The sequence below is a fragment of the Podarcis raffonei genome, chromosome 1 (genome assembly GCF_027172205.1).
Source record: "Podarcis raffonei isolate rPodRaf1 chromosome 1, rPodRaf1.pri, whole genome shotgun sequence".
Taxonomy (NCBI): Eukaryota; Metazoa; Chordata; class Lepidosauria; order Squamata; family Lacertidae; genus Podarcis; species Podarcis raffonei.
This window is the reverse complement of record NC_070602.1, coordinates 22,939,020-22,965,007: the sequence shown is the minus strand read 5'-3', so window position 1 is coordinate 22,965,007 and position 25,988 is coordinate 22,939,020. Positions and strand designations below refer to the sequence as shown.

The 25,988-nt window shown below is 41.8% G+C and overlaps 1 protein-coding gene across 10 annotated transcripts in view; it reads right to left on the bottom strand.

The window, feature by feature from the left end:
• Window positions 1-302: 302 nt before the first annotated feature.
• The window catches only part of LOC128407835 (cation channel sperm-associated auxiliary subunit beta-like), a 38,805-nt gene continuing 13,119 nt past the window's right edge, over window positions 303-25,988 (bottom strand). For all 10 annotated transcript variants that reach the window (XM_053376716.1, XM_053376781.1, XM_053376708.1 and 7 more), the window contains 18 exons: window positions 25,463-25,495; window positions 23,353-23,419; window positions 22,861-22,907; window positions 21,176-21,328; window positions 19,647-19,799; window positions 18,648-18,792; window positions 17,733-17,884; window positions 16,309-16,451; window positions 15,201-15,397; window positions 14,512-14,838; window positions 12,650-12,789; window positions 9,896-10,102; window positions 7,648-7,758; window positions 6,175-6,285; window positions 4,618-4,756; window positions 3,652-3,752; window positions 2,316-2,390; window positions 303-961 (listed from right to left, as the gene is read on the bottom strand). In XM_053376716.1, coding sequence (XP_053232691.1) covers window positions 740-961; window positions 2,316-2,390; window positions 3,652-3,752; window positions 4,618-4,756; window positions 6,175-6,285; window positions 7,648-7,758; window positions 9,896-10,102; window positions 12,650-12,789; window positions 14,512-14,838; window positions 15,201-15,397; window positions 16,309-16,451; window positions 17,733-17,884; window positions 18,648-18,792; window positions 19,647-19,799; window positions 21,176-21,328; window positions 22,861-22,907; window positions 23,353-23,419; window positions 25,463-25,495 — 2,523 coding nt within the window. In that variant the 3' untranslated portion in view covers window positions 303-739. The remainder of the gene's footprint in view (window positions 962-2,315; window positions 2,391-3,651; window positions 3,753-4,617; window positions 4,757-6,174; window positions 6,286-7,647; window positions 7,759-9,895; window positions 10,103-12,649; window positions 12,790-14,511; window positions 14,839-15,200; window positions 15,398-16,308; window positions 16,452-17,732; window positions 17,885-18,647; window positions 18,793-19,646; window positions 19,800-21,175; window positions 21,329-22,860; window positions 22,908-23,352; window positions 23,420-25,462; window positions 25,496-25,988) is intronic.

Genomic DNA, 25,988 nt, shown 5'->3' with positions numbered 1-25,988 from the left:
TAATTGAAATAATTACAGACAGACAATCTGGTAAAAAGAGGGGCTTGGGATTTGTAACTTTTGATGACCATGATCCAGTGGATAAAATTGCATTGCAGAAATATCATACTATTAGTCATAATGCAGAAGAAAAGCTTTATCTTAGGGAAGATTTTAATGACTGATGTTTTAATGTATTTTTAATTTTTTGTTGGAAGCTGCCCAGAGTGGCTGGGGAAACTCAGCCGGATGGGTGGCATATAAATAAATTGTTATTATTATTATTATTAGGTTGGAGAAATACCAAAGTTTGCACACATATGTACATTAATAGGAGGAAGAAGCACCTCTTTAATCAAGAAATAACCGGTACATAAAATAAGCAGAGGCGCAAGTAGACACATTTAGCAATGCATTGTATTTTAAATATATGAACTATTTTATTGTATACTGCTTCAGTGACATTTTTGGAGAGGGGGGGGCGGAATCTTGCCCAATAAACTTCAGTAAAATTCATGACAAACAGCGACTAAATGAGTTTCATCCTAAGGAACAACAAATGAAAATTCCTCACATCTTTTCAAAAATATTTTTCCTAAACAGAAAGACTACAGCTAAAGATGAAATAGTTGTACATATGTTCATTCAAAAAAAAAACCCATTAAAATTTGTGGAACATAGTTACTGATAAAAGCAACAGGCGGGTCTTATAGCAACTTTAAAAACCAACACATTATTATAACGTTATTACTATTGCCAGTCAATTTTTTGCAGAATCACCAGAATTTACTGAAGCTCTCTTGGGTGGGGGTTTTGATGCCACTTTATTTCTTCTTAGTTTCCTTTTTAAGAAGTTCCTTATCTCAATTTCAAATACATACAGAATAAATGCCACAAAAATAATGCCTCCAATTAATATAGACGTCATTGAACTGATAAGATAGTTTCCTGGGAATGCCAGTGGAGAATCGTCAATATAAATCTGCAACAGAAAATATTGTAATTCCAACAGTCACTTCCCTTTAAATTGACTATTGCTCATCCTGTTGACAACAAGAAAGTGAAACTGGTCTAAGTGATAGCGAAAGCTGGCATATGCAAATCCTAGTGGTGGGGGAACAGAAACAGTCATCTGAGTTTATAGGGAAACCAATTTGGTAAGCATTGCATGCGGTTTGTTGCAAGATACTGCATTATTATTGTACCTCGTAAAATAAAATACCCAGAAAAGTATGGGCTAAGAATGAGCGCTCACACCTTCCTTGTGGGAGCCTTTTGCGGGACCACGTGCAGCACCCCGGCCCCTTGGGACCCACTAGCTGGCTGGGCTGGCCTGACTCCCTGTGATAGCCATTGGAGGTTCCCACCCAAGCTCAGTTAGCTAATCAGCCCTGCAGGGAGGCGGGGCCAACTGCTTAAATAGGAGGTGGAGCCAGCAGCAACCATGAAATATTGGAGAGGTGCTGCCAGCCAGAGCAGACTAGCCTTCCCAGACATTTGGGACTCCCATCCCCATTAGCCCATTGCAGTCCAAAATCACCTGGAAGGCATTAAATTGGAAAGGCTGGAGCAGAAAGTTAACCTGGCCCAAATTATCCAAGTGACTCTATCAGCTCTTGTTTGAGATGGCAGCCTTTCCATGGTCATATGTTTGGCACGGGCAGGCCTGCCAAGAGGGCAGGGGGCATATTGCTGTGCCAGAGCCAGCACATGGCCTAAACTCTGAACGTTAATTAAAAAAAAAACACAACAATTAAGTTTCTAGAGCTTGTACAACAGAAGTGACAAAGCAAAATCTTCAGGCACCATTCAAAGCCTTTGTGAGCTAAGAGGCTACTCCTGCCTTGCAGTGTTTTTAATTAATGACTGAAGTCACAGTTGTGCTATTTAAATATCTGCTGGGCTTCTCTCACTAAAGAGTACTTGCCTCAAACCTGGGCCTTGGCATCCAGAAAGTCATTCATATATACAGGGTGAGTCCTTTAAAAGAGGCCCTGTGGATACAGAGTACACATGTTCCACGGGGCCTCTTTTAAAAAACACACCCTGTATGAGGATATATATATATATATAGATATATATAGATATATAGATATATATGCGCTCCAGTCTGCTTTAGCTTCCACTTCTGTGCGTTTCCCTAAAGTGTCCTTCTCCAGTCCAGTCCCCCTTGCACCCGCTAATTCCTGCTGTTCTCTGGGAATGTGCTGAAGTAAGGGCTAAATATGTGGGAACATTTTGTACAATCTCGTATCCTATTTTATGTTTGTTAATTCATTCTATAGTATGGTGTAATTTGTGTGTTGTTGTTTTTTAAAAAGAGCTAATGACAATACCTGAAATTCGTCAAATAAGTTACAAAAGGAGACTCCAGGAATAGTTGATACCCTAAAATGGAAAAGCTCAGATCCCTGTTGGAAAGGGGGGAAAGTTGTTACTAATATGCAGTAACATTTGTTTTCATTTTTTAATTAAAATTGTAATCCTTGGCTATTAATTCAGTTGAAACGTTTCACAGAAATAATGTGCAGTACCATGTCGGTATAACTACAGCCTTAAAATCAGTGTTGCTAGCAGTTGTGTTATATCCTTGGAACAGTGAATTTCTGATATTTTGATTTAATATGCAAATTACTTAATGTCAAATGTATATTGCAGGTGGCCCAACATGTGGTCCAAGGGCCACATGTGGCCCTCAAGGCTTTCCCCCCCAACCCTCAGCAACATCTGATGCCCCCTCCCCAGCCCTCATGCTGCCTTCTCTAATTTGGGTAAGTGCTGAGAAGGAGCTGTGAGGGCTGACAGGATCCTAGAGCCCTCCTGTCTCCTTCCCAAAGACTACTTAGTGATTTCCCAGCTTTGGGAAGGAGGTAATAGGGCTCTAGGACCCTTCCAGAGCCCTCCCATCTCCTTCCCAAAGCCCGATGCCTTTATTACCCAGCTTTGGGAAGGCAGCACGAGGGTTGGGGGGGGGCGTGCATCAATTCTGGCCACCCCATCAATTCACCACCCCATCCCACCTGCCCGCATGAAAAGGCTTTGTGTGACCCGCAGGTTCCGTGTCAAAGTACTCCATACCCTCCAACATTCCTCTGATGAAAATCAGGACGTGTGTCTTTTGGTGCCATGCTGACTCATGCGAGAGCGCAGCATCACTGCAAGCACTGGCGCATCCTCTCCCCAGGGTCAGCAGTGGCGCTGGAGGAGGTAAATGGGACATTCTAGGATCAAATCAGAAGCTGGGATGGTTTCTTCAAATTCCGGGATGATGCAGGAATATTGGGGCACTTTGAAAGGGTATGAGTACTCTTGTGACCCAGTTTGTTTGAAAAGTTGGACCACCCTGGTACAAAGATTTTAAGGTAAGAAGAGTTTAGGTTTAAGGTTTGGTCTTTTCGTTCAAAGTACAGTGGTACCTCTGGTTACGAACTTAATTCATTCCAGAGGTCTGTTCTTAACCTGAAACCGTTCTCAACCTGAGGTACCACTTTAGCTAATGGGGCCTCCCGCTGCCACCATGCCGCCAGCTCGCGATTTCTGTTCTCATCCTGAGGTAAAGTTCTTAACCCGAGGCACTCCTTCCTGGTTAGTGGAGTCTGTAACTGGAAGTGTTTGTAACCCAAGGTGTTTGTAACCCGAGGTAGCACTGTATGTATTTTCTCTGGCACTTACAGTTATTGTTATAGATAGGCCATCTGGATTATATAGTTCAGTTTTGAGTCTGTGCTCCAAATATTTTTTCATTTTTAACATACTTGATGTTTGATTGGTACCTGAAAAAACAGTTAAAACAGTCGCAGAGTGGTAGGTTTGAGTTTCTTCCTTCTTTTTTACATTTCAGTAGGGCCTGAATACAGATGAATAGCCAGATCTATTTCTCATGAAATGTAAAAGTAAGAAAGGTATCAGAGGCACACCATGATGTATTAGAGCTGCACAGGGTCTTCTACAGCAGTTTTCCAGAGGTTAACAAACAGCAGTGCTTTTTTTCTAAAAAAAACTTTAGGGGTACTCTCATTTTTCTACTCATATTGAAATACTGCCCCTCAATGAGGCCAAACTTAGATTCACAAAATGTTTAGGGTTATGCGTACCCCTGCATCCCCCCAGAAAAAAGCACTAACAGTGATTAATTAACACGAGTGCGTGAAAAAGGAGGGGTGTGGGCAAACATTAATATGAAATGTTGGTTAACCTGAACTCTTCTTTGTTGCCACCATAACTATTAGTCATGGTAAAAGCTAGCAGGAGATGTAGAGGAGGAAGAACAGCTAGGGGGAGGGGTGTACACTTCAGCAGCCTGTTCAGTACCCATGGTAAACCAATGGGTTGTGTTATGCTTGTTTCAGGCCTTAAGGGTCTGTGGGTATAATAGGTTTTGCATGCAGAAAGAATTGGACTAGATTCAAATCTTTCCACATCAAGTTTTCCCTGAACTAGATGTTGCAATAGCCCCATCAGGCATGGCCAATGGATAGGGATGATGGGAATTCAGCAACATACAGGGGACCAAAGGTTCCTCACACCTACTATAGGGCAAGAAAGAGAGCCTGAAAATACATTGACAACAAGTATTTCCAACAGAACCTCTCCGATATGAAAGACAATGATGAATCCCAAGATTCTTCCGCTCCCTACCTGAAACTTTCCAGTTGGTTCTGTTGTTGACTTCTATGATTGTGATAAAATAAGGAGATGTCAGATTTACAGAGCGACCCTCATCCTCAATGGTGAAATAGAGAGGAAGCCTTGATACTGGGAATTTCATTCGCAGGGCCTAGTAATGTAAGATATATAGAAATCACTGACATTAAAATAATGCCTGCATGGATCGATGTGGAATGACACAAATGTAAATACAGTGGTACCTCGGGTTAAGAACTTAATTCGTTCTGGAGGTCTGTTCTTAACCTGAAACTGTTCTTAACCTGAGGTACCACTTAGCTAATGGGGCCTCCTGCTGCCGCTGTGCTGCTGCTGCACGATTTCTGTTCTCATCCTGAAGCAAATTTCTTAATCCGAGGTAATATTTCTAGGTTAGCGGAGTCTGTAACCTGAAGCCTATGTAACCCGAGGTACCACTTTATTTACATAAGCTGGTTTAGTTCTGCTAAATAGGAAGTCTGACTTACAAATTGGTAATGAGCTGAATGAAAGCCAGTGGACTGAAAATCAGTCCCAGAAGGTCTGAGATTCTGTGGGTAGGTGGCACATCTGTTAAATCTGTTATGCATAAGGTTGCACTCCTTCTAAAGTAGTGTTTCACAAGCTGGTAAGGAGGCAGCCCAGCAGGGCCTAACGTTCCTTTTTGCCACGTGTGTTTTCTTGGAGCAGTCCTGGTTTGTTCCCAGAAAGAGAGGGCAATCGCTGAGGCTCCCGTTTTGACCAGTAGAGCCCACAATCCAGAACTCCCAGGTCAGCTAAGTGCAGTGGTGGGGTGGCAATGGGTAGGGCTGGCTACGTCCATGTGGGGTGGGCCACAGGAAGAACACAAGGTCAGAAGAGGGCCACGGTTGAGAAAAGGTTGGGAAACACTGCTCTAAAGGATCAAATTCTTAGACTGAGCACACTCTTAAATATAGCTTTGTCAATGGAGAACCAGATAAGCCTTTGTGGGAAGGAATGTCTTTCACATTAATTTAGGCTGGTGTGCCAGCTGCAGCTTCTTCTGGAAAGCAATAGCCTGGTCACAGTTATCTGGAAACAAGGATTGACTACTGTATTGGGCTGCATCTGGGGATACCTTTGGAGACTGCTCAGAAATTGCAGTTACTGCAGAATACAGCTGCTAAGTTAGTAACTGTGAGTGGCTTAAAAGGCTTCACTAGCTACCCGTTCATGTCTAAGCAGAATTCAAAGTTTGCCTTTAAAGCTCTATAAGGCTTGGGAACCCAGTACCTTGAAGAACCATGGGAGTCTTTAGAAATTCTCCTTGACATGGCAGAAGGCAGCCAGAGAAAAGATTCATTGGTTATGACGCCCCATTTGCAGAATTTCCTCCCCAGAGATGTTTGCCTGCCACAACATTGTCATCTTCTCTTCATCAGCACTAGCTAAGGGTATTTTTATCTTCTTAGGTTTCTTAATGTACTGTTATTTTTATATACTTTACATACTGGATGTAATGGTTCCGGGATACTATATAACTCCTCAGAATAACAAACAAAAAGCTGCACATGTAGGCATAGACCTTACCTTCTCCTTGCAATCAGAAAAGGCAACAGAAAAGGACAGCTTCATATTTTCTGTACATCCACATGCGGAGCGGTTTGACTTGCCAGCACATTGCTTGTACCGTCCAGAATTCTGTTGGAAAAGTAAAGGGACCCCTGACTGTTAGGTCCAGTCACGGACGACTCTGGGGTTGTGGGGCTCATCTCGCTTTACTGGCCGAGGGAGCCAGGGTTTGTCTGCAGACAGCTTCTGGATCATGTGGCCAGCATGACAAAGCCACTTCTGGCGAACCAGAGCAGCACACAGAAACGCTTCCCACTGCTTGCACTTGATGTGCTTTCGAACTGCTAGGTGGGCAGGAGCTGGGACCGAACAATGGGAGCTCACCCTGTTGTGGGGATTTGAACCGCCGACCTTCTGACCGGCAAGCCCCGGGCTCTGTGGTTTAGACCACAGTGCCACCTGTGTCCCAACATATGCAATGGAAATCATTTGGCCTCTGAATCAGTCTATAGTTTTACAACTATCAGTGGACTGGAGAACCCAGTGTGTTCAAATTTGGTGGAAAAGGGTTGTTAGAAAGAAAGGGAGAGTCAGGGCAAAGAGAACTATGCAATAACTCTTGTTCCTTAGTGAACAGGAAGCGTGATATGCAGTTGGGTTGAAGAGAAGCATTCTCTTGAGGAAGAGACAAATGAGCTGAATGGACATTGGGGCTCTTGGATGACAGCAAATGATTTTGCAGATGAAGTCCTCTGCCTGTTTTTCAGCCTTTCCCTTTTTCTTCTCTACACTCTCCATATTCTTAAGCAGCTTTGATACTGTGGACTTTGAGAGTCTTTAATCAGATGTAAAATATCATTATCTTGAATATATGGAATAGTGCAAAAGGAACTATGCATACAATCCTCTACTGCCTCTTGTTGATAGAACAGGAAAACATGGAGGATTGTAAAATGGGGTGAGACAGTAGAGTTCACCTAGGGCAAAAAAAGGAAATGCTCATATTGGCTGCTCTGGGTGCTTCAAATTGTTTTCATAGCTCCTAAAGTATATTTACCTTGAGTGTGTGGAAAGTAGTTGGGCAATTGTGTCAACATATGTTCTGATCCTGATCTGTCCTATTACTGCAAAGGTTTGGCAAGTGATATGAGGTGGCAATGAGGTGGCCATAAAGTTAAAACATAAGGATTTGAGCCCAAGTTTTCAGGTTATTTTTCTCAGAATAGTATGTGAAAACCAGCTATTTATAGTGGGAAGAAGACAGATGTTGAGTCTATAGTATGTGCAAGCAGGATGCCTAAGTTCTGGGGCAAATTCTATAGAAATGCTCATCTGGAAGTTGAATTTCAAGATTCTCCTCTTTATTAGAAATCTCTTTTCTTAATGTATGTGTATGTAAAAGAACATGCAATAGCACAGAGTGCAAAATGGATAGCAATTTTGAAAAATGCGCATTCTCAAATTCTTACAGGAGTAGCTATGAAGACTTACTTTTGAATTTGTAAAATAATCCCTCAGTTTAGGTTTGCTGGGGTCAGCATTATAGAAGTTTTCTGTGAGTGGAACAGCAATTCCCAAAACAGATGGTGGCCTGTAGTTCACCTGTATGAAAAACAACACATTTTACTGGGGAAAATTTATTGATTATTTGAAGAATTTTTGCAAACAACTTAAATCGTTAGTGGGACTGACATAAAAATGTGCAGTGAAAATAATTTAAATAAAATACAAAGGATAAATAGTAAATAGATATGAATTGGCTATGCAGTGATAAAAGATAAAACATAAGTAAGCACAGAAAGGGGGGGTCAACGATTTTATATTTTCTAATTGGTTATATAAATTTATTTGTATGATAATCTTTGTAAATGAAAAAAGGGGGAAAGAATGGAATAGAATAGAATAGAAAAAAGAAGAAGAAAAAGGGGGAAATTATATGATGAAAAATAAGACCGGTTTGTATCATCTCCCCAACCCTGTATTCATACACTTATTACCAGCAGCACAGATTTCTTTTTTTAAAAAAATAAAATTTTATTAAGGCTTTATTAATACAGATGAAAGAACAAATTTAAAAAGCAAACTAATCTAAATGAAAACAGAAAGAGAAAGAGAAATGCAATCCTCTCTCAAAGGTCGATCTCAAGCCGTGTCTCACACATAAGGGGGTGGTTCTTCCCAGATCTCACCTGGGAGCTTCCCTTCTTCCAGCCTCCCACCCTGGGAGACCTTCCCTTCCCTGCCTCTCACACAGGGTCCTTCACCAGCCAGCCCTCACCTTCATGTGCATACACCCCCTCATTGACCCAGAGCAGAGGACATAAAAACAACAACACCAGGAGCAGGACCAAAGGAAGGCAGGAAAAAAACATGAAGATGAAAATAATAAAAGAGTGGGAAAAGAAAAGAAAAGAAAGGGGGGAAAGGAAATAAAAGGGCTTCTGATTCAAATATCCTGAGAAGACCTCTGCAGTCCAGATGTAATGAAGGGATGCAGAGGTCATAGCACTGCACAAATTGGAAACTCCCCAATGCATTCGCCATGAGCGGAGGTAACTCTGTTTCTTTTAAGATGTATCTGAATTTCGGACTTAAGAAACAGACGTGTTCTGGAAGAAAGAGAATGGTAACCTGTGAAATGAATCAGGCACTGAGTGCCAAGGTTTTGATATGAAGAGAACTCTCATTATCGTAACTGGAATGCTACGTGATTGAAGGGGAGCCTTTGCTCTTTTTTTTACATTATTTTTGCTGTGCTATGGATCAGCAAGCCTTCACTGAAAAAGAATCAATTATTTATGGAATGAAATTACCAATAACTATATAGGGAATGCAAGAGGGATTCAAGAAGAACTTATAATTTTCTTTACGGAGTGCTTGAAAGAATAGACTGTGTGGAATACTGTGATGATTGGTAACATTGCCAACTAAAGAGAGCTCTAGTTCTGATTTATTACGGTTTTGGTGAGACGCCAACTTGTTAGAAAAAACAAGGAGATAAACACTGGAAATTAATCAGAAGTTGAGGCCGGACCCTGGATTGCTTTCGGTTTCAGAGAGGCAAAATGGAGCTTACCTACACATGAGTTTTCAACGGAGGGGCAATGTTGAAGAAAATTGACTGATTATAACATGAAGGAAAAGAAGATGGTAAACAGATACTTCACACAGCTACAGAATATAAATTCCCTCTGCAAGTTAATGGATCTGGATTTATTAAACACGATTGAAAGTCATCACATCAGTGGCTGCTAGAACAAAGGATTAAGATCGGAATTGTGGAACTTGGACTAATCAAGGAATAACATCAACTCCTGATATCCAGAACACGGGATGTTTAATTCGGAACTGTTTAGTTGGCTCTTTTGATTGTATTGTGATTTGGCATAATTTGCCATCGAATTAATGTGGCCTCCATAGGATTGTTATTAATGAAACATTTAAAAAAATGATTTTTAAAAAAAGACAGTTGGAAATGTTGACCCTGCCTTCTATCAGAAGAAAAGTTAGCTTTTACCTGTCTGCTTCACTGACACAGATGCCAGAGAGTGTAGTGATGTCCTCAGCATCGATCTCTGTTTCATAGGCCACACTTAAATCCATCTAACTCAGGAGTCTTGTGCCTGGGTGGGGCTTTGGAACAATGCATCCTGGGGCTTCATAGAGCAATGGATACATCTGTGCCCCTCCCCTGTTCAGAACATTTAAGAAACTAACATATAGGATTTAGGATCCTTACCGGTAGCTGCTTTAAAAGTCTGGCAATCGCTGAGCCATTTGGTTCAGCACTGACATCCTCAACTAGCCAGTCCGAAGGAGAGGTTTTAGCAGATAGAACATAGTGCATTGATTTAAGATAGGAGCAGGAATTCTTCAGCGTTAAGACAAGAGTTGTCAGTTCACATCGGAGAGATCCCACTGCGATAACAGCTATGGTGGTTTTACCCTAGGGATGTTTATGAAAAAGCATAACATTACTTGGTCTCCAACACAGATGAATATAATTAGCTTCTCATCATAGGATGGATCTACACACAGGGGGGAAACCCACTATAAATAAGTCAGAAATTAAATCGTTATAACAAAAGAAAACAAACACTATGGAAAATCGCAAAGAATTTTGTTTGTTTTTTCTCCAGCACCATCTGGTGTTGCATGTTTATAATGCATTTGAAGTGCTGTTTTTTGACTAATGTAGCTGACTCCATAGAGCAGGGGTCAGCAAACTAAGGCCTATGGGCCAGATAAGGCCAGAGGGGCTCTTTAATCCAGCCTGAGGACCCTGCCCGGTCAGTCCCCGTGCTAAACTGGCACAGCGCGGCGATTGACGTCCGCAATTGGCACACAGGTGGCTTTGAATCGGCTTCAGGAAGCTCCCGCAGCCAATTCGAAGCTGCGGATGCCTCTGGGCGGGCAGCGACACTGGACAATTCAGAGCCGTGCCGGGTTTCCTCAGCACACAGGCGGAGAGGCTTCAGATTGGCCAGCAATGCAGCCATGGACAGAGAGGCCTGTGGGCATGTTGTGGGGCTTTGGCCGGAGCTTGGCATGCCTGCTGGCCCAGACCTGGGAAAGCTCTTCCAGAAACGAGAGGTGCCACCACCGTTACTGGCTCCCAACCGCTGCCAGAGGAGGTAGGAAAGCAGGGGGAGGGGAGGGGCTGGGGGAGAGAGAGAAGCCCCCCTCCGCTGGTGTGTGTGTGTATGTGTGCATGCATGTGTGTGTGTGTGTGGTCCAGCCCACCAGTCGATTTAAGGGACAGTGAGCCGGCCCACTGGTAGAAAAGTTTGCTGACCCCTGCCATAGAGCCTTATCCATGGAAGCATGGCTGTTGACATGCAAGCAAGCAAGGCATTTGCATTCATTTCCCTAGCACAGCATGTGTGCATTGTACATACTAGAAGAATTCCAAATTCTGTCTTCCATTGGAATAGTTTTAAGTATTCTCATATGACAAATGCCTCTCCCACAGGAACATTTTAAATATTATTAATCTAATACTCCAAAACAAGCCTATGACAAACAATATATCCATACCAAGACAAGGGTCACACATCAGGTAAAGTTAGCTGGGACTGGGCCCCATTCATAACAATAGAACTACAGTAGCTTTTAAGCTTTCTCTGCCTTCCTTTGCCTCTGTGTGTGACGGGTCTTGGATGCTCCTGGGTGATTTTGAGAGAACTTGGATGGACCTGTGAGATCTCACAAGAGCACTTCAGGGCTTCTGGAGCCCAGGATGCTCATGAATGGGTCCAGTTCCAATGATTTGAGTATACACATTTTTGCAGATATGTAGAATGTTTTGAACTGAACGCCTGTGTAAGATACAATTGCACTGTAGTCATGAATAACTTGCATCCCATTGCTTTCAGTAAGTCTAGCTGTGTCAGTGCTAAACTAGTGCCTGAAGATGAGAAGATAAACTGAAGCTGAATCACAAAAGGAGTGTAACACAATGAGTGGCTAGTTATTGTGTCCAGGATCCAGCCTGTTGCCAATTAGTTTCCAGGCCCAATTCCAAGTGCTGTTTTGACCTATGAAGCCTTAAATGGCTCAGGACTGTAATACCTCAAGGACCGCCTCGCCCTATATAAACCAACCAGGACCCTGCAGTTTTAACCTTAGGCCCTTCCGCATGTGCCTTCTGTACAAGACGTCTGGAGGGTGCCATCACAAAAGCGGGCCTTTTCTGTGGTAGCTCCCCATTTGTGGAACGCTCCCCCTAGGGAGGCTTCCCTGGTGCCTTCATTGCATATCTTTAGCTGCTAGGTGAAAACGTTTCTCAGGTGTTTGGCTGACTAACATTTTATAGCTTTTAAAATGTGCTTGTGAGAGGGGGGTTGCAGGCCTGCGCGCAGTGTGCCTTGGGAACTGGGAAGTAAGCAGCAAAAACAACATGAGAAGAACTTGGAAATAAATTGGCCATGAGGTTTTGGCATAGGCATTGGGTGTGTATCCCAAATCATCCTACCTGACTGCTGGATGATTATTCACAAGGGTCAGTCCTGGGTTAAGGGTCCCCTCAAGATGCTGGTAAACTAAGCTGACAGCCCCTGGCCACTGAACGGAAGTCCTTTGGCCCATCACCCCCACCTCACGTCATCTGGACCTTCGGATTTCAACCCAGACGCCTTTACCAGGGTACCCTGAGATTTTTACATGTCCAACAGGAGAGGCTCCCTCTCACCCCCAGGTTACACTAAGTATCCAACCCAATGCCTTTTCCCAGCACACAAGCTGGCCCCTCCCTGCCAGCTCACCACCAAACCTTCTAACATCTGCAATGAATGCCCAACACATCTAGCAACCAAGTCTCATTAATCTACAATTTCGAGGGTTCTGTGAGGAAAGCCATAGCGTAAACTGGTCTACAACCAACATAAGTTTGTTTTGTACAAAAACACGGGGAGAAGATTTTTGGAGTCTGAATGCACATTAAAGCTGTGTGTACTTTATCAAGGTACTCTGAAAAGAGCTGGCAGCATGTTACCTTTTCAAAAAATCTACTGTGAACAGTGATATCGATTAAATTGCTATTGTTGTCGTCAAAATAAATTTTTGTGCTCACATCCAGAAGAGAAGGCCTTCCAATTGCAATGTACATTAGCCTATTATGAAACACATTATACGCTGTGGAAGGAAAAAACAATGAGAATGATGTTTATTTCCAATATTTCTTTCCTGTAGAACAACCTCTCACAAAAGGAAAAACTTAGCTCCACTCTGAGACTGCAGTTGGGTTGAAAAATACTTAGGATTTTGGCTGATTCCAGTGTACCCTTACTTCATATACATCTGTGTGCATATGCACAACAAAATGAGAAATCCATATGAGAGATCTGTAGGCAGGATGGGAGTCAATAGGATAAAAATATATGTAAAATACATTTTGTTGAATTTCAGTTAAATTATTAGAGTGAGGATTATAACTTATAAAGAGTTGTATAAAGATCTGTAGGCAGGATGGGAGTCAATAGGATATCCCGCTAGTTTCAAAATCTATATGACATATACATTTTGAAACAAACCTTTCTTCAAAATGAAGGGGAAGGTGTTCAAGTGGTTGGTAGGTGGCTACCTCCAAGCCCTGATTTTCTGGGCCCATTCCAGTTGGGTCTCATGCCTGGTTCTGGCACAGAAACTGCCTTGGATGCCATGTGGAGTGACCTTTACTAAGACAGATATGGAGGGGAGGTGTGACCTTCTCGGTTCTCTTGGAGTTCTCAGTGGCTTTTCAGTACCATTCATCATGGTACAGTCAAACCTTGGAACTTGAATGTTGCCGAACGTTTCAGTTCCTCAACGCCAAAAACCCAGAAGGAAGTGTTCCGGTTTTCGAATATTCCTCGGAACTCGAACATCTGTCTGGCTTCCACTTGAGTGCAAGAAGCTCTTGCAACCAATCGGAAGCTGTACTTTGGAATTTGAACGTTTCGGAAGTTGAATGGTCTTCCGGAACAGATTACGTTCGAGTTCCAAGGTTTTGTAGAAAGCATCTGACAAACATAATGAATAAACAGATCTGTTCTGAAGAGTTTAAACAAATGGGATTACTTCATCGGCATTTAATTTAACTAAAGGTGCTTGGCAGAGCTCATCCTGTTGTCATTTTTGTTTGTTCTAGCAACAGCACTATTAGCAATCAAGCTGAATTCCTTGCAAAAAATAACATATTTTCCAATATACCATCAATTAAGGATCGAATAAGCAAATTGAAGGCATTTGCTATTACAGTGGCTGAATTAATACATATAACAAATTGGACTTCTATTTGGGTATACAGAAGACAGGAGTGTGTGGCGTGCTCTGGTCCATGGGGTCACAAAGAGTCGGACACGACTAAACGACTAAACAACAACAATTGGGTATACAAAGAATTATAAAATGTTATCGAGTGCAAATCTAGGACTTGCTATGTTTTGAAAGATGGAAATATTAAGATTTATTATTGCACACAGAATTCTGTGTGGTGCTTTTTTAAGATATTTGTGAATATATCTGCCTTTTAATTTATTTTTGAAGGATTTTTAATGGAATATAGTTTTGGATACAAATGACCAAATCCTTCTCTCTCACACACACACAGCATGTAACATCTGCAAAAATTATGGAAGTCAGATAAGCTTTGATAGTTTATTTGATAAATCTTGGTTATAATTATTTTTATTATTACATTTTTAAAAGCAATCATGCATATAAAAATATGTGTAAAATACATTTTGCTGAATGTCAGCTAAATTATTAGAGGATTATAATTTATAAAGAGTTTGCTTTCATATGATTTCAAACACTTTCAGACATTTTATCGAGAATACTGAAGAGCGGAGAGACAAGAAATATATGCAGTCTTACCTACATTAACTGGAGTCACTCTGAATTTAAATTCCAGCTTTGACCCAATATCCAAGTATTTAATGGCATGGCGTGGTAGGTCATCAAATTGTTGTATTGCATATCTACATATGTCAACAACAATTTTCCATTTTCTGGTATTTGCAGTGCCAAAGTCATACAAGAACCACCTCCCAGGTGGAATGTCTGTATTTAAAGGCACCCTATTAGGCATAGTAGCATCTCCTAAAGCATTTTGGTCATCCACAACTTGAATAATGAAGAAACTGCTACTGCCTGGAATCACCACTGTTTTCTCAAGATCGGTTGGTTTAAATATATTCACACCTGGAAAACAAGAAAATAATGAAAACATTATTCAATGTGCAGAAGCTGCATTTCCCTTCATTTTGCCACTTTGTCTCCATAAGAAAAGTATGCATTTACACATAGTTGGAGACTGATTGGCTGGCTGTTGATTTAGGAAGGGGATCTAGTAGAAATAAAAATGACTGGATGGCGAGGAACATATAAAAGAGGCCACATAGGAAATTAGGAAATGCTGGGCAGGGGCCACCACCATGCAACCAATCTTAGATGAATAGTATTCCCTACAATTCTTTTCCTATATATTTCCCCACTTAAGTGTGATTAGCATAAGCCAAAGACCCTCCTTCCAAAAACTTTTCATTATCAGGTGATGCACAAACCTGGAGAAGTCAGCTGAAGCCTGTATGATATACTGCTCCCTGTAGGGGGCAAAACTCTTAAAGTATTTGCTGTACAAGGGCTAGCAGTTTTAGATTCAACAGGAAACCGATCTAGAACATCTACCAGTACAGATGATATAAAGCCCGGAGGAGCTGGTGTCCTAAAAACCTCTCTGATTATACACGATCCTCCTGGCCTGAATTAAAAAGAAGCATACATTTAATACCACTTTGATGATGTCAGATCACACATCTAATGATTTTTTACGAATTTTGACTAGTTCCTAACATTCCCTTGCTGGAAAATAGTGCTAAGAGAAAATTGTGGTTTCAAGCATGTCAGCTGGCACAGGGCTGCTGTTCAGCAGCTATTTCTGATCTTTTGAATCACTATGATTTTGTATTGAATTGTAGTAATTTTTTGATGAATTTGTCTTTAGCTTTATATTCTCCTGTGCTTTGAATTTACTACCCTGATCACAATGTCTGTTAACTTGTAATGGTATTATTGTTACTGTGAGCCAACTTTGAACTCAACATTTGTTGTGGGGAAAGCAGAATACAAATATTAAATCAAATCAAAATCAAATGTATTTCTTATCACACGAAAATACCCCTTAATCTCCATGTTTGGTACACCTAGTAGGTGCAATATTTCATGGGCCATATTATCTGAACCTGTTCCTTCTGGCTCTAGCAATATCACATCCCTGGAAGACAGCAGACTCCAGCAGTCTTTGCTCCAAATGTGGTGGTGGGTCCCCGTCCCCCCCCAGATGATGAAGTCATGGGAAACCATGTCATCATCATACACACTGCAGGAACCGTTTCCAACTTCCGACAACACACACATCTCCTACTGATATATTTTTGAAGCCTACAAGTTTTGTTTGAAACTTGTATTACACAGTATACGTTGCAAATGTTAGTACAAAGTGGTTCTAAGAGCAGGCAGAACAAGAAAGTGGCAACCCTCTGAACAATTTAACCAAATTAGAGAGATGCTATTTTGCTATATTCTGTAAAATAGCAGGGTATATTAAAAAGAAAAACCTGACAGACCAGGACATTGCTTGTTAACAAAACATATGCTGTTATTGATACTTACCCATAATCTAATCTTTTGCCTCTTTGCAGACTACTGAATCTCACATGTTTTGTTTTCATCCGCGGCTCATGGTTTAAAAGTAACATTTGCTCTTCAGTGATATACTGTACAGCCAAAGGAAATTCAAAACCTAAGTCAATATCCTGGAACAAAGTGAGAAAATTAATTATATTATTTTTTTCATGCGTTTATAGATAAAAAACTTGCTAAACTAGCTTAGGCATAAATGGGAATTAAAAAAAATAATAAGAAGAAGAGTTTGGATTTGATATCCCGCTTTATCAATACCCAAAGGAGTCTCAAAGCGGCTAACATTCTCCTTTCCCTTCCTCCCCCACAACAAACACTCTGTGAGGTGAGTGGGGCTGAGAGACTTCAGAGAAGTGTGACTGGCCCAAGGTCACCCAGCAGCTGCATGTGGAGGAGCGGAGACGCGAACCCGGTTCACCAGATTACAAGTCTACCGCTCTTTAACACTACACCACACTGGCTCCACACCACACTAAGGGATAATTTAATTTATAATAGCAATCAGAAAAGAGATTGCTTAGAAACTGGTAATTAAGCAGCACAGACATAGCTGCAGTAATCAAAAAATAATACTGATAGTACTAAATTTCTCCCTAGTTTCTCTTAAATTTCTAATGAGTACAAGACTATGTTTTTAAAAATCAGTATTTGCTCAGGGCCCTGAAGATAATGGTAGGAGTCAGTTAAAGCTAAGCACTTTCAAGTCCCACTTGAAAGAAGTGAAGGAGTTGAAGGTGGCAACTTAGTTGAAGCATTATGTGACTTTGCCTGTGCTAAGGGGGTGGGGCAAACTCAATGGTTTTCTGAAAGTTTCATTAATGCACTCCCTCGGCATATAGGGCACATATACAGGAAATATGCTTCGGATTGAGCTATTGGGACCTGACTGCGCCTCTGAGGCCCACCGCCTTTCAAGGTGTTGCTGCCAGGCCAGGCAGGAGCAACAGCCAATGCCCAGACTGCCAGCTTTAACGGTCCTTCTTGGCAGGGAATCGACCAGGGTTCCTGGGACTGGGGAGAGATTTCCTGCAATGACTGGAGCACGTGAGGCCAGAGCTTGAGGGACCGCAAACGTCGCCCCCGCTCCCCCCCAGAAAGCAGTGAGCAGCTATTTTTTTCAGGAACAAAAGAATTATCTTTCTTGCTTTAACCTATTATAATGGTGGCATTTCTGAAATCAACTTTTAATGTTGTTTTTTAAAAAAAGAATTACATCTATTATAAGGATATCTAGATAGTGGTGAAAAAATGCTGGATTAATGACTCCAGTGTCCATTCTAGCACTAGCTTCCTACTTTGACATGTTGGAAGAGTGAAGGTTTGTCCTTAACAAGAACAACAATTATTAAAATCTCATAGACATTTTTCATTCATGCATCAAAAGCATCCTTAACCTTCAATAAAGTGTCCACATCCACACTCGTCTCTTTTACAAATGTGGCAATTGTATCATTCAGAGAAATATGATTTAATATTCCCAGGTGGTCAAAGTACATGTTGAAGATACCCTTTGCTGGAGGGATAAGCTTGGCATATCTCGGTAAACCTACAGAAAAGGGGAAATATAATAGGTTTCTGTGAATATTTGGAAAGATCAACAGCTCTTCCAACCCATATTTAATCAATGCAATAAGGAAATAGATCGTTTTGACCAGGAAAAAGTATATCTAAATTATGCAACTTCTGACAATAGTTCCTAAGGGCCAAGATCTAACAAGGCCATATGTGGTCAAATACTTTGAAGCATGCAAGGAGGTGTTGTTCCTTTTTGGAAGAAGCTCCTTGTGCCTCATGGTCTGAATGGATTGATCTGCAGTGGAGGGTTTTGGAAGGTAGATGCAGGGTGCTGCAGCAACAAATGGGTGGATTAAGAGCCCCCAAGATCCACTAGAAGATTGCAACAGCTCTTTGGATCCCAGCCAACCATACTACACTATGAGATATCAGCAAGCAGAATGCATAGGGCATTTATTCCCTGGAGAATAATGTGAAAATAGGGGCATCAGGAGACAAGATAATAGCCTTTGCTGTTGGTCACCCAAGTTCCTGCAATCTCACTTAAAATAGAAGTCATAGAAGATGCAGTGAATCTATGTCTCTAGTCTACATGGTTCTTGGTTTGGGCACCCTTAGGGCTCCCTGGTTCTGCCCAGCAGAGAGTGAATTCCTTAGGTGCATCAGGTGCTTCCACTTGTTTCTCCCTATCTAGCTATGAGAACATATAGGTTGGGGGACCTGGATTCTTAGCCTACTCTCATATTTGAGTCTTCAAAGACCGCAGGAGACTCCACTTTTTAATGTTTTCCTACCTGCCTTAGTGTACAAAAGGTTTGCCGCGTCAGTCACAAATATAATCGCTTGGGTGTAAACACATGAATCTACATCTATAATCATCTCAGCATTTAAAGTAAATAATGGTGCAAAAGTGGTGCCTCCATCATAAGAAATCCACACCTAAAAGGGAGGGGGAGAGACAATAATGAATATTGTATAAGAGATCTTTGTTGGCATCCATCTGTCTTGAGAGACAATGGATTGCGCCTCTGGGGGTGAAGTCAAACCACTGTGTTAGCAGCACTGAAGTGACCTAATAATAATAATAATAATAATAATAATAATAATTTATTTTATTATTATTATTATTATTATTATTATTATTATTATTATTATTAATTTGTACCCCACCCATCTGGCTGGGTTTCCACAGCCACTCTGGGCAGCTTCCAACAAAGATTAAAAATACATTAAAATGTCACACATTATAAACTTCCCTGAACAGGGTTGCCTTCAGATGTCTTCTAAATGTTAGGTTTATCTCTTTGACATTTGATGGGAGGGCGTTCCACAGGGCGGGTACTACTACCGAGAAGGCCCTCTGCCTGGTTCCCTGTAGCTTTGCTTCTCACAGTGAGGGAACTGCCAGAAGGCCGTCTGCGCTGGACCTCATTGTCCAGGCAGAATGATGGGGGTGGAGACACTCTTTCAGGTATACTGGGGTTTTTTAATGTTTAATGTTTTATTATGTTTTTACATACGTTGGAAGCTGCCCAGAGTGCTGGGGCAACCAAGTAAGAAGTGTGGGGTATAAATAGTAGAATTATTGTTATGGAATGGGGCGTTCCTATTTTCATCAGAGAAATGTTGGAGGATGTGTGACTTCTGTGTCTTGATTCTCAAGGGAAACACGGCCGCAGGGTGAGGGTCTGGAACCCCCAGAATCCTACTACCAATTGACAGAGGTTGGGGGTTGGCATGCCACCTTTGCAACACTATGTGCCAGTTGTTAATACACCTTCCTTCTTACACACCTGATTGCCATATGCATACAGAAAATGGCTGTTTGTGTGAAAATACAATCCTTTTGGTATAAATCGCGGATCTGGAAACCAGAAGGGTGGGAATTTTCTTTTTTTATTCATGCTGCCGTCTGTTAACTTATGCACTGATATCAATGCCCGATTCTAGGAAGAAAAAGAAGGAAACACAGTTAAACATATGCATTATCAAAGAAAGAAATGATACAGCAGAAACACAGTGTCCAAGCAAAGTGTTAGAACTGGGCAGGTATAGTTGCCTAACAAGAGCCAATTCATACCTGGTTAAGACCTTCTCATTGCCAGGAAGGCATTCATTGAAGGGAAGGCCCTGGTTCATCCCTTAGGCACAGCTAATAAGCACTTTCTTAGAGGCTAAGTTCAGAAAAGAAGCTGAGAAAAGGGAACATACATGAAGTGCTGGCTCAAACAGCTGCCATATGGAGCCAGAACTGCACTCAGATGGGCAGAATGCCCTTCTGCTGCAAGAAGATCAAGTAATCCAAGTACGGATTTCATTTTCTTCTCTGCCACACTGCTGCTTCTGCCTCTTCAGAAAGTGCTTGTTAGACAGGCCTCAAAGTCCCAGCAGAAGTGAAAGTTTAGCCCCGCGGTCGTGGGTGTCCAGGGTCGTGGGTGCCATGCCGCATGCTTGGCCCTGACACCAAAATTTGTGGGTGCCTGGCCCCTTCATGGGGAATTTTGTGGGTATTTGGGCACCCAGGGCCCCAGGGAATTGGCACCTATGAGTCCCAGATTCGGGACGTTTAGTTAGCTGAATGCCCTCGTGCCTCAGAGGGAAGGAAAGACTGGCCAAGAGCAATTAAACAACAACAACACACTTTTACTGACCTTAAGAATGAAGTAGAAGAGGTGCCCAGATGCAATCTATCTGGGCACTTCCTCTGCCTTCTAAGGGGCAATCAAAAATATATCGCCTAATTATTCTTCTAAGGGAGGGAGAAGGCACCTGTGGCATTTGTAACTGACAAAGAAGAAGAGATGTTTTAGAAAAGACAACAATTGCAGGGATCAGAGCACCAGAAGATACAATGCCTCATTTTAAAATGTTTCCTTTTTAAAACATCACCATAGCCATTGTTTTGACGAAAATATCCAACATATATATTGGAATCATGGAACTGAAAGGGAACAGAAGGATCTATATTCTTCAGAAAGGCATTCATAGACTACCTGTGAACTTAGGTGAACTGTGGAAGTTTATGTGTTAATTAATTAATATCCCATCACTCCTCCCAGCTTGGCAGTGGGGTGGGGAGGGAGTTGAGGCTATTGCAGGACACAGTTTTGATATTGGTGGGTCAGCCAGGGAAAATGGGGAGAGGGGGCTTTCAATCAGTTGTCCCATCCATTGCTAATTGCCCCCTTTCTAATTCAATTAAAATGCTTTCACCAAACCATCAATCACATCACAAAAAATGAGAATCCATTCTAAAGAAGAGCAGCAAATTGCCATCTGTTCAGAGTTATCAATTAAAACGGAGTCCTTTGGTGCACTGTACCTGTTGCGATAACAAAGCGATGCCAGTGTTCTGTTCATAATCAACGAGAAAAGAAACCACCCGTCTAGAAAAGTGCCCTTCACCTTTCATTTTGTGAGGCAAGCAGCTGTGCCATTTTTGAAATGTATCATTGCTATAGAAACAAGTGGATTCCTGTTTTTTAAAAAAAAAAACCAACAACAACAAAAGGATGCAAAGTAATCGATTTAGAAATCCATTGTCGTTTGAAAAAGCTTTGCTAAAGTATCCACTGAGCTCTGAATATACAGGAGTGGGGAGTGGGGAGGGGCAATGGACAGCCACTGCCACTGACCAGGAGGGAGAAGTGGATGGCCAAGGCAACAGAAAGGTCAGAGCTGTACGGTGCACCAACATGATGATGTTGATAATGATGCACCCATGCAGCAGTGGTTTCCCCATTACCTTGCCCCTCCTGTCTCCTTCCTGGTAAGTGGCAGCAACTCGCCGTGTCAGTGCTCCACTCAGCAGGCCTCTCCTGTATAAAGCAAACAAGAAGCAAAGCAAGATTTTACAAGAGCAAGGGCCAAATTGCTGATTATTGATGCTTTTTAAAAAGTACACACAGGTCCTACTAACCAAACACTATGAATTCCTTGGAAATCATTCTATGGGCAAGCATTCACATCATTTCCATCAATTCCTGTGCGAACGTTTGTAACCGTGGTTTTTGTACGATCTCCCCCCACCCCCACCCCAGTCCCATCTCTCCATGGTTTCTTCCTGAGATGGCTTCAGCTTAACAGCAAAAGAAAGACAAAGGGGGAAAATAAATTTTCAAATCTCTCCTGCTCTGATTTGTCCGATCTCTCTCGCTCCCTCCCTCCCTCCCTGCATGGTTTCTTCCCCCAAATAGCTGCCACTGACTAGCAAAGAAAAAACATGCAAGGAGTAAGAAAGTGGGTAAACTCCGGATGTTCAGATATCTGAATCTGTGGAGTGTATAGCGAGGCATAGAATAGTTCTTTAATTTGGACATTTTGTGAATTTTTGCATGGCTAGCAGGCAGAAAGCAGGGCCTGTGTATATGTTTAAACTGGCCATTTTTAGTTTGAAGAAAAAACTGTTGCAAAATGCCTTCATCTTCATCTTGCTTGGCACCAGTTTTCTTTTGCTGAAAATCACTCACCTGTGACTTCAATTTTCCTGCACAGCATCCGCAGAGGCAAACTGAAGTGAGGTTGATAGAATTTTCTGCCAGAAACTGTTGTGTGACTCAGAAGCCTGGATCAGAAGCCTGTTCTGGATTGGGGCTCTGAACCTGCTTTTTTGGACCAACAGTACTGAACCAAACGTCCTGGTGAATACAAGGACGTGTGGGGACCCCAAACAGTGACTCCTCCAAAGCCCTCAGTGATCAGGTAGTGATCAAAAGGTTGAGATGCTCCTTATGCTATCATAAGCTCCTTATGCTACAAGCTAAGGGCTTTGTAAATAAATACAAGAACTTTGAACTTATCCTAGTAGCATATGGCAGCCAGTTCCCGAAAAGCTCTGATAGCGACCACAAAAGCTTCCAGTAATAAATTGGCTCAACTGTTCTTTTGATTTCTGAACATTAATTTGCCAAGGTGGCCAGGAAGTCAAATTATGTACTGAACAGAATGCACCAAACCTAAACTATACGCCGGCAAATTTTCATAAGGTTTTATCGTCATTTGCCTTACCTGGCTCAATGACTTATCTTTGTTGAATGACAGACTAACATAGTCTGCTGCAAGAAAAGCAGAAATATATTAGCTACAACTCAGTGCTTGCACTTCTAAAATATAGTTTACAAAAGGCATTAACCCAGTTTCATGTGAACATTTAAAAAGAACTCAGGGTGAAATTTTGAAATTATTTTTGTTACATGCCTTAAAATATATAAGTGTGTATGAGCGGAGAGGCATGCTCTCTGCCTTGAGCTGGTTTATTGCAGGCAAGCATTGCGGGAGCGCTCTTTGCCTCCACTTACACTAAGGAGTTTTGCAAGGTGCTATTTTGTCCCCAATGCTATTCAACAGCTACATGAAGACATTGGAAGCAGACATTAGGACAGTAGATGACACAGCTATATTTCTCCATAACGTGGGAGAACCCATGGCTTCAAGTTACACATTCAACGCATATAAATCACTTTTTCTTTACCAATCTAGCTGAGTCCCTGGTTTTCTTACTTTCGTATAATTCTTTGTTAGCTAGACACTGGAGGTTGTACCATATTTCAGCTTTAAGATAATCATCCTGTGGGCGGAAAAAGACAAGGAAATACTTAGCATGCCAAGTGAATTTGCATAGTATAGCTGTTAAGATTCTGAAAGGGTCTGCTGAGGCACAAGTCGTTCTTTCTAACTATCACACATTGCCTAAAAACCTCTGTGGAGCCAAGGAAGACAGTGGACAATACTGTCAAATGTCAGAAAACAGCGCTAGCTTTCTAGTTTCTAGTGGCAATGCCAGTGATATTAGTAGTGGTGCTGGTGGCGGAACAACTCAAGAGAATTGATGGCCAAAAGTAGACAGAATTACAGAGATGTCAGAAGCAGAGCAAGTTGTAGTTGAGATACCAACTTCCCCAAGATCTCATTCCAGCTCCCAATGATAGTCAGGAGAAAAGAAAGGGTTTAAGTGAAAATGCTCCTGCCAAATGAAACAAAATGCCTCCCCAAAACTACTACCCCACTGCCTCTTTCTGTTCTTCTCATGCAGCACTGAATTCTGATTTAACACATTGACAGCTGTTTATATAACCTTGTCAGGGAATTCACAGATCAAAGGATAGCTATATGGCCTCAATGGGACCCAATTCCTCTTGTCCTCTGAAATTATAGCACACAAGTGGAAACTAGCAACTGGAACTATACAATGCACTATCCTAGGTCTTGCTTTCAAAACTCACTGCTTTATCACAGTAATTTATATACTGCTTAATTGCAATAGCCTCTAAGCAATTTATAAAAGTTTTTGTGAGTTATAGCTCTATTCTCTGTATTAATGGGAATGGGCCAAGAGGGATCCCTTCCCCCAACCCTCATTCAGCTTGTTACTCCAGCAATCTCCAGGATGAGTCTGTGACTGGGACAAGAGTAAAAGGAGTTCATCTACACACATCCCTCAGCACTTCAAAGTTCACAGTTCCTCTGTGAACTGCGACTGTGTTAAACCATTAGTAGTAGTAGTAGTAGTAGTATACCACCCTATAACCTATAACTCAGGGCAGTTCACAACATAAAATTTCAATAAAATAACACAGAGTACATAATAAAAATGAAAACAAAGACGGCCCAATAATTCTCCTGTCTACAAACCACGCAGTTGGTCAGCATGGGGTGGGGTGGAGAAATGAAATTCAGTGTCTTATGAGAAAATAAAAAGCAAGGCGTTGGCCATCAAGCAACTGATTCCTGATGCTGTGGGAAGCTAGGGAGTGAAAAATAACATTCTGATGCTTGTATAGCTGTGTGGCTAAGAGAGCTGGAGTGTAAGGTGCAACCTCCCATTTTGTGCCTTTGGCATGACAGTTGTGAGAGCTGTCTTAATTCCATATTTCTGCCTGGCAGGCCTTAAGTCCTCCCACTGTTTGCTACCTCAGCCTGGTTCCCGGTGAAGGAATAACTTGTCCCATTGTGGTCCTTCCCTCACGTTGTCAAAAAGTTCCTTCCTGAGGCGCTGTTTGCTCAGACCCTGACATTTGTGGATCCTCTGTCTAGCGTCATCTCCCAAGGGGAGCCATAAAGCCACCCAAGGGTTCTGGTGAGCTAGCCAACCTTTCTTCCCTGTGAGTTTTCCCGTCAATTGTGTTGTCGCTAGAAAGCTATGTTTATTGGGCTCTGTGTGTGTGCCTGCAAGCTTCTGTCTTCTATGTGTCGTCGAGGTGGGTGAGGGCATGGAAGCAACACGGCTGACTTGCAGGCGTCAGTTGCCTAGCATACAGAGATTGCATTGTGTCAGTGCTGGGGTGGGTGGGTGTGTCACAATATGTTGCTAAGTTTTCTCTCCTTTAGAGTGCTGCCATTTACATTTGAACTTGCAGCTGGAAATGCATAGGATTCAGAGAACACATTTGATGTCAATACTAAGCCAATGTTAGCATTCTGCCCAGTGTACCAGGGTCTCTGGATTTCATTGTTAGGATCCGTATACTACATGATTTATGATCCTTGGGACACTTATTTCTAAATGGCTAACAAAATGAATGCCAGAAAGAGTTTCAGAAAACATTATTTGTGAGATGTTACAAAAACACACAACTGAGAACAACAAACACAACATTTAGCAATTTCTCACCATTTCAAAGCCACATAAGGTTGGTTTGCCAAACTGAAATAAAACACAATAAGACCAAATTGTATGAATCATCACTTTCTCTCCCACACTTTTCACAAGCAATTTCACAAGTGTATTACTTTACATATTCATTTACCACTTACACTCAATATTATTAACATGGTCATTGGTTGTTTTGAGTGACATAAGAAGCCTGCCTCCACCAACAGCCTGGGGCAACCTAGCCAGGGCATGTACTTTTCCTGTGAGATAACAGGAAATAAGCAATAGCTACAAACCAACAGCTAAAACACCTAAGGAAATCAAGTACCATACCCATCACTAAAAAGAATTCAACAATGGTGCCAGCAAAACTCTCTGGGGAGAGGCTTCCAAAGACAAGGGCTACAACAGAAAAGGCCCTGTCACAACCCCTTCACTTCTAAAGGTACCACTCCTGAAGCAGGGCCACAGAGATTGATCTTAATATAAGAGGTATCTATTAATTGCAGCAAAGCTACTGTTGGTGCAAAGAAAAAAAAGGTAC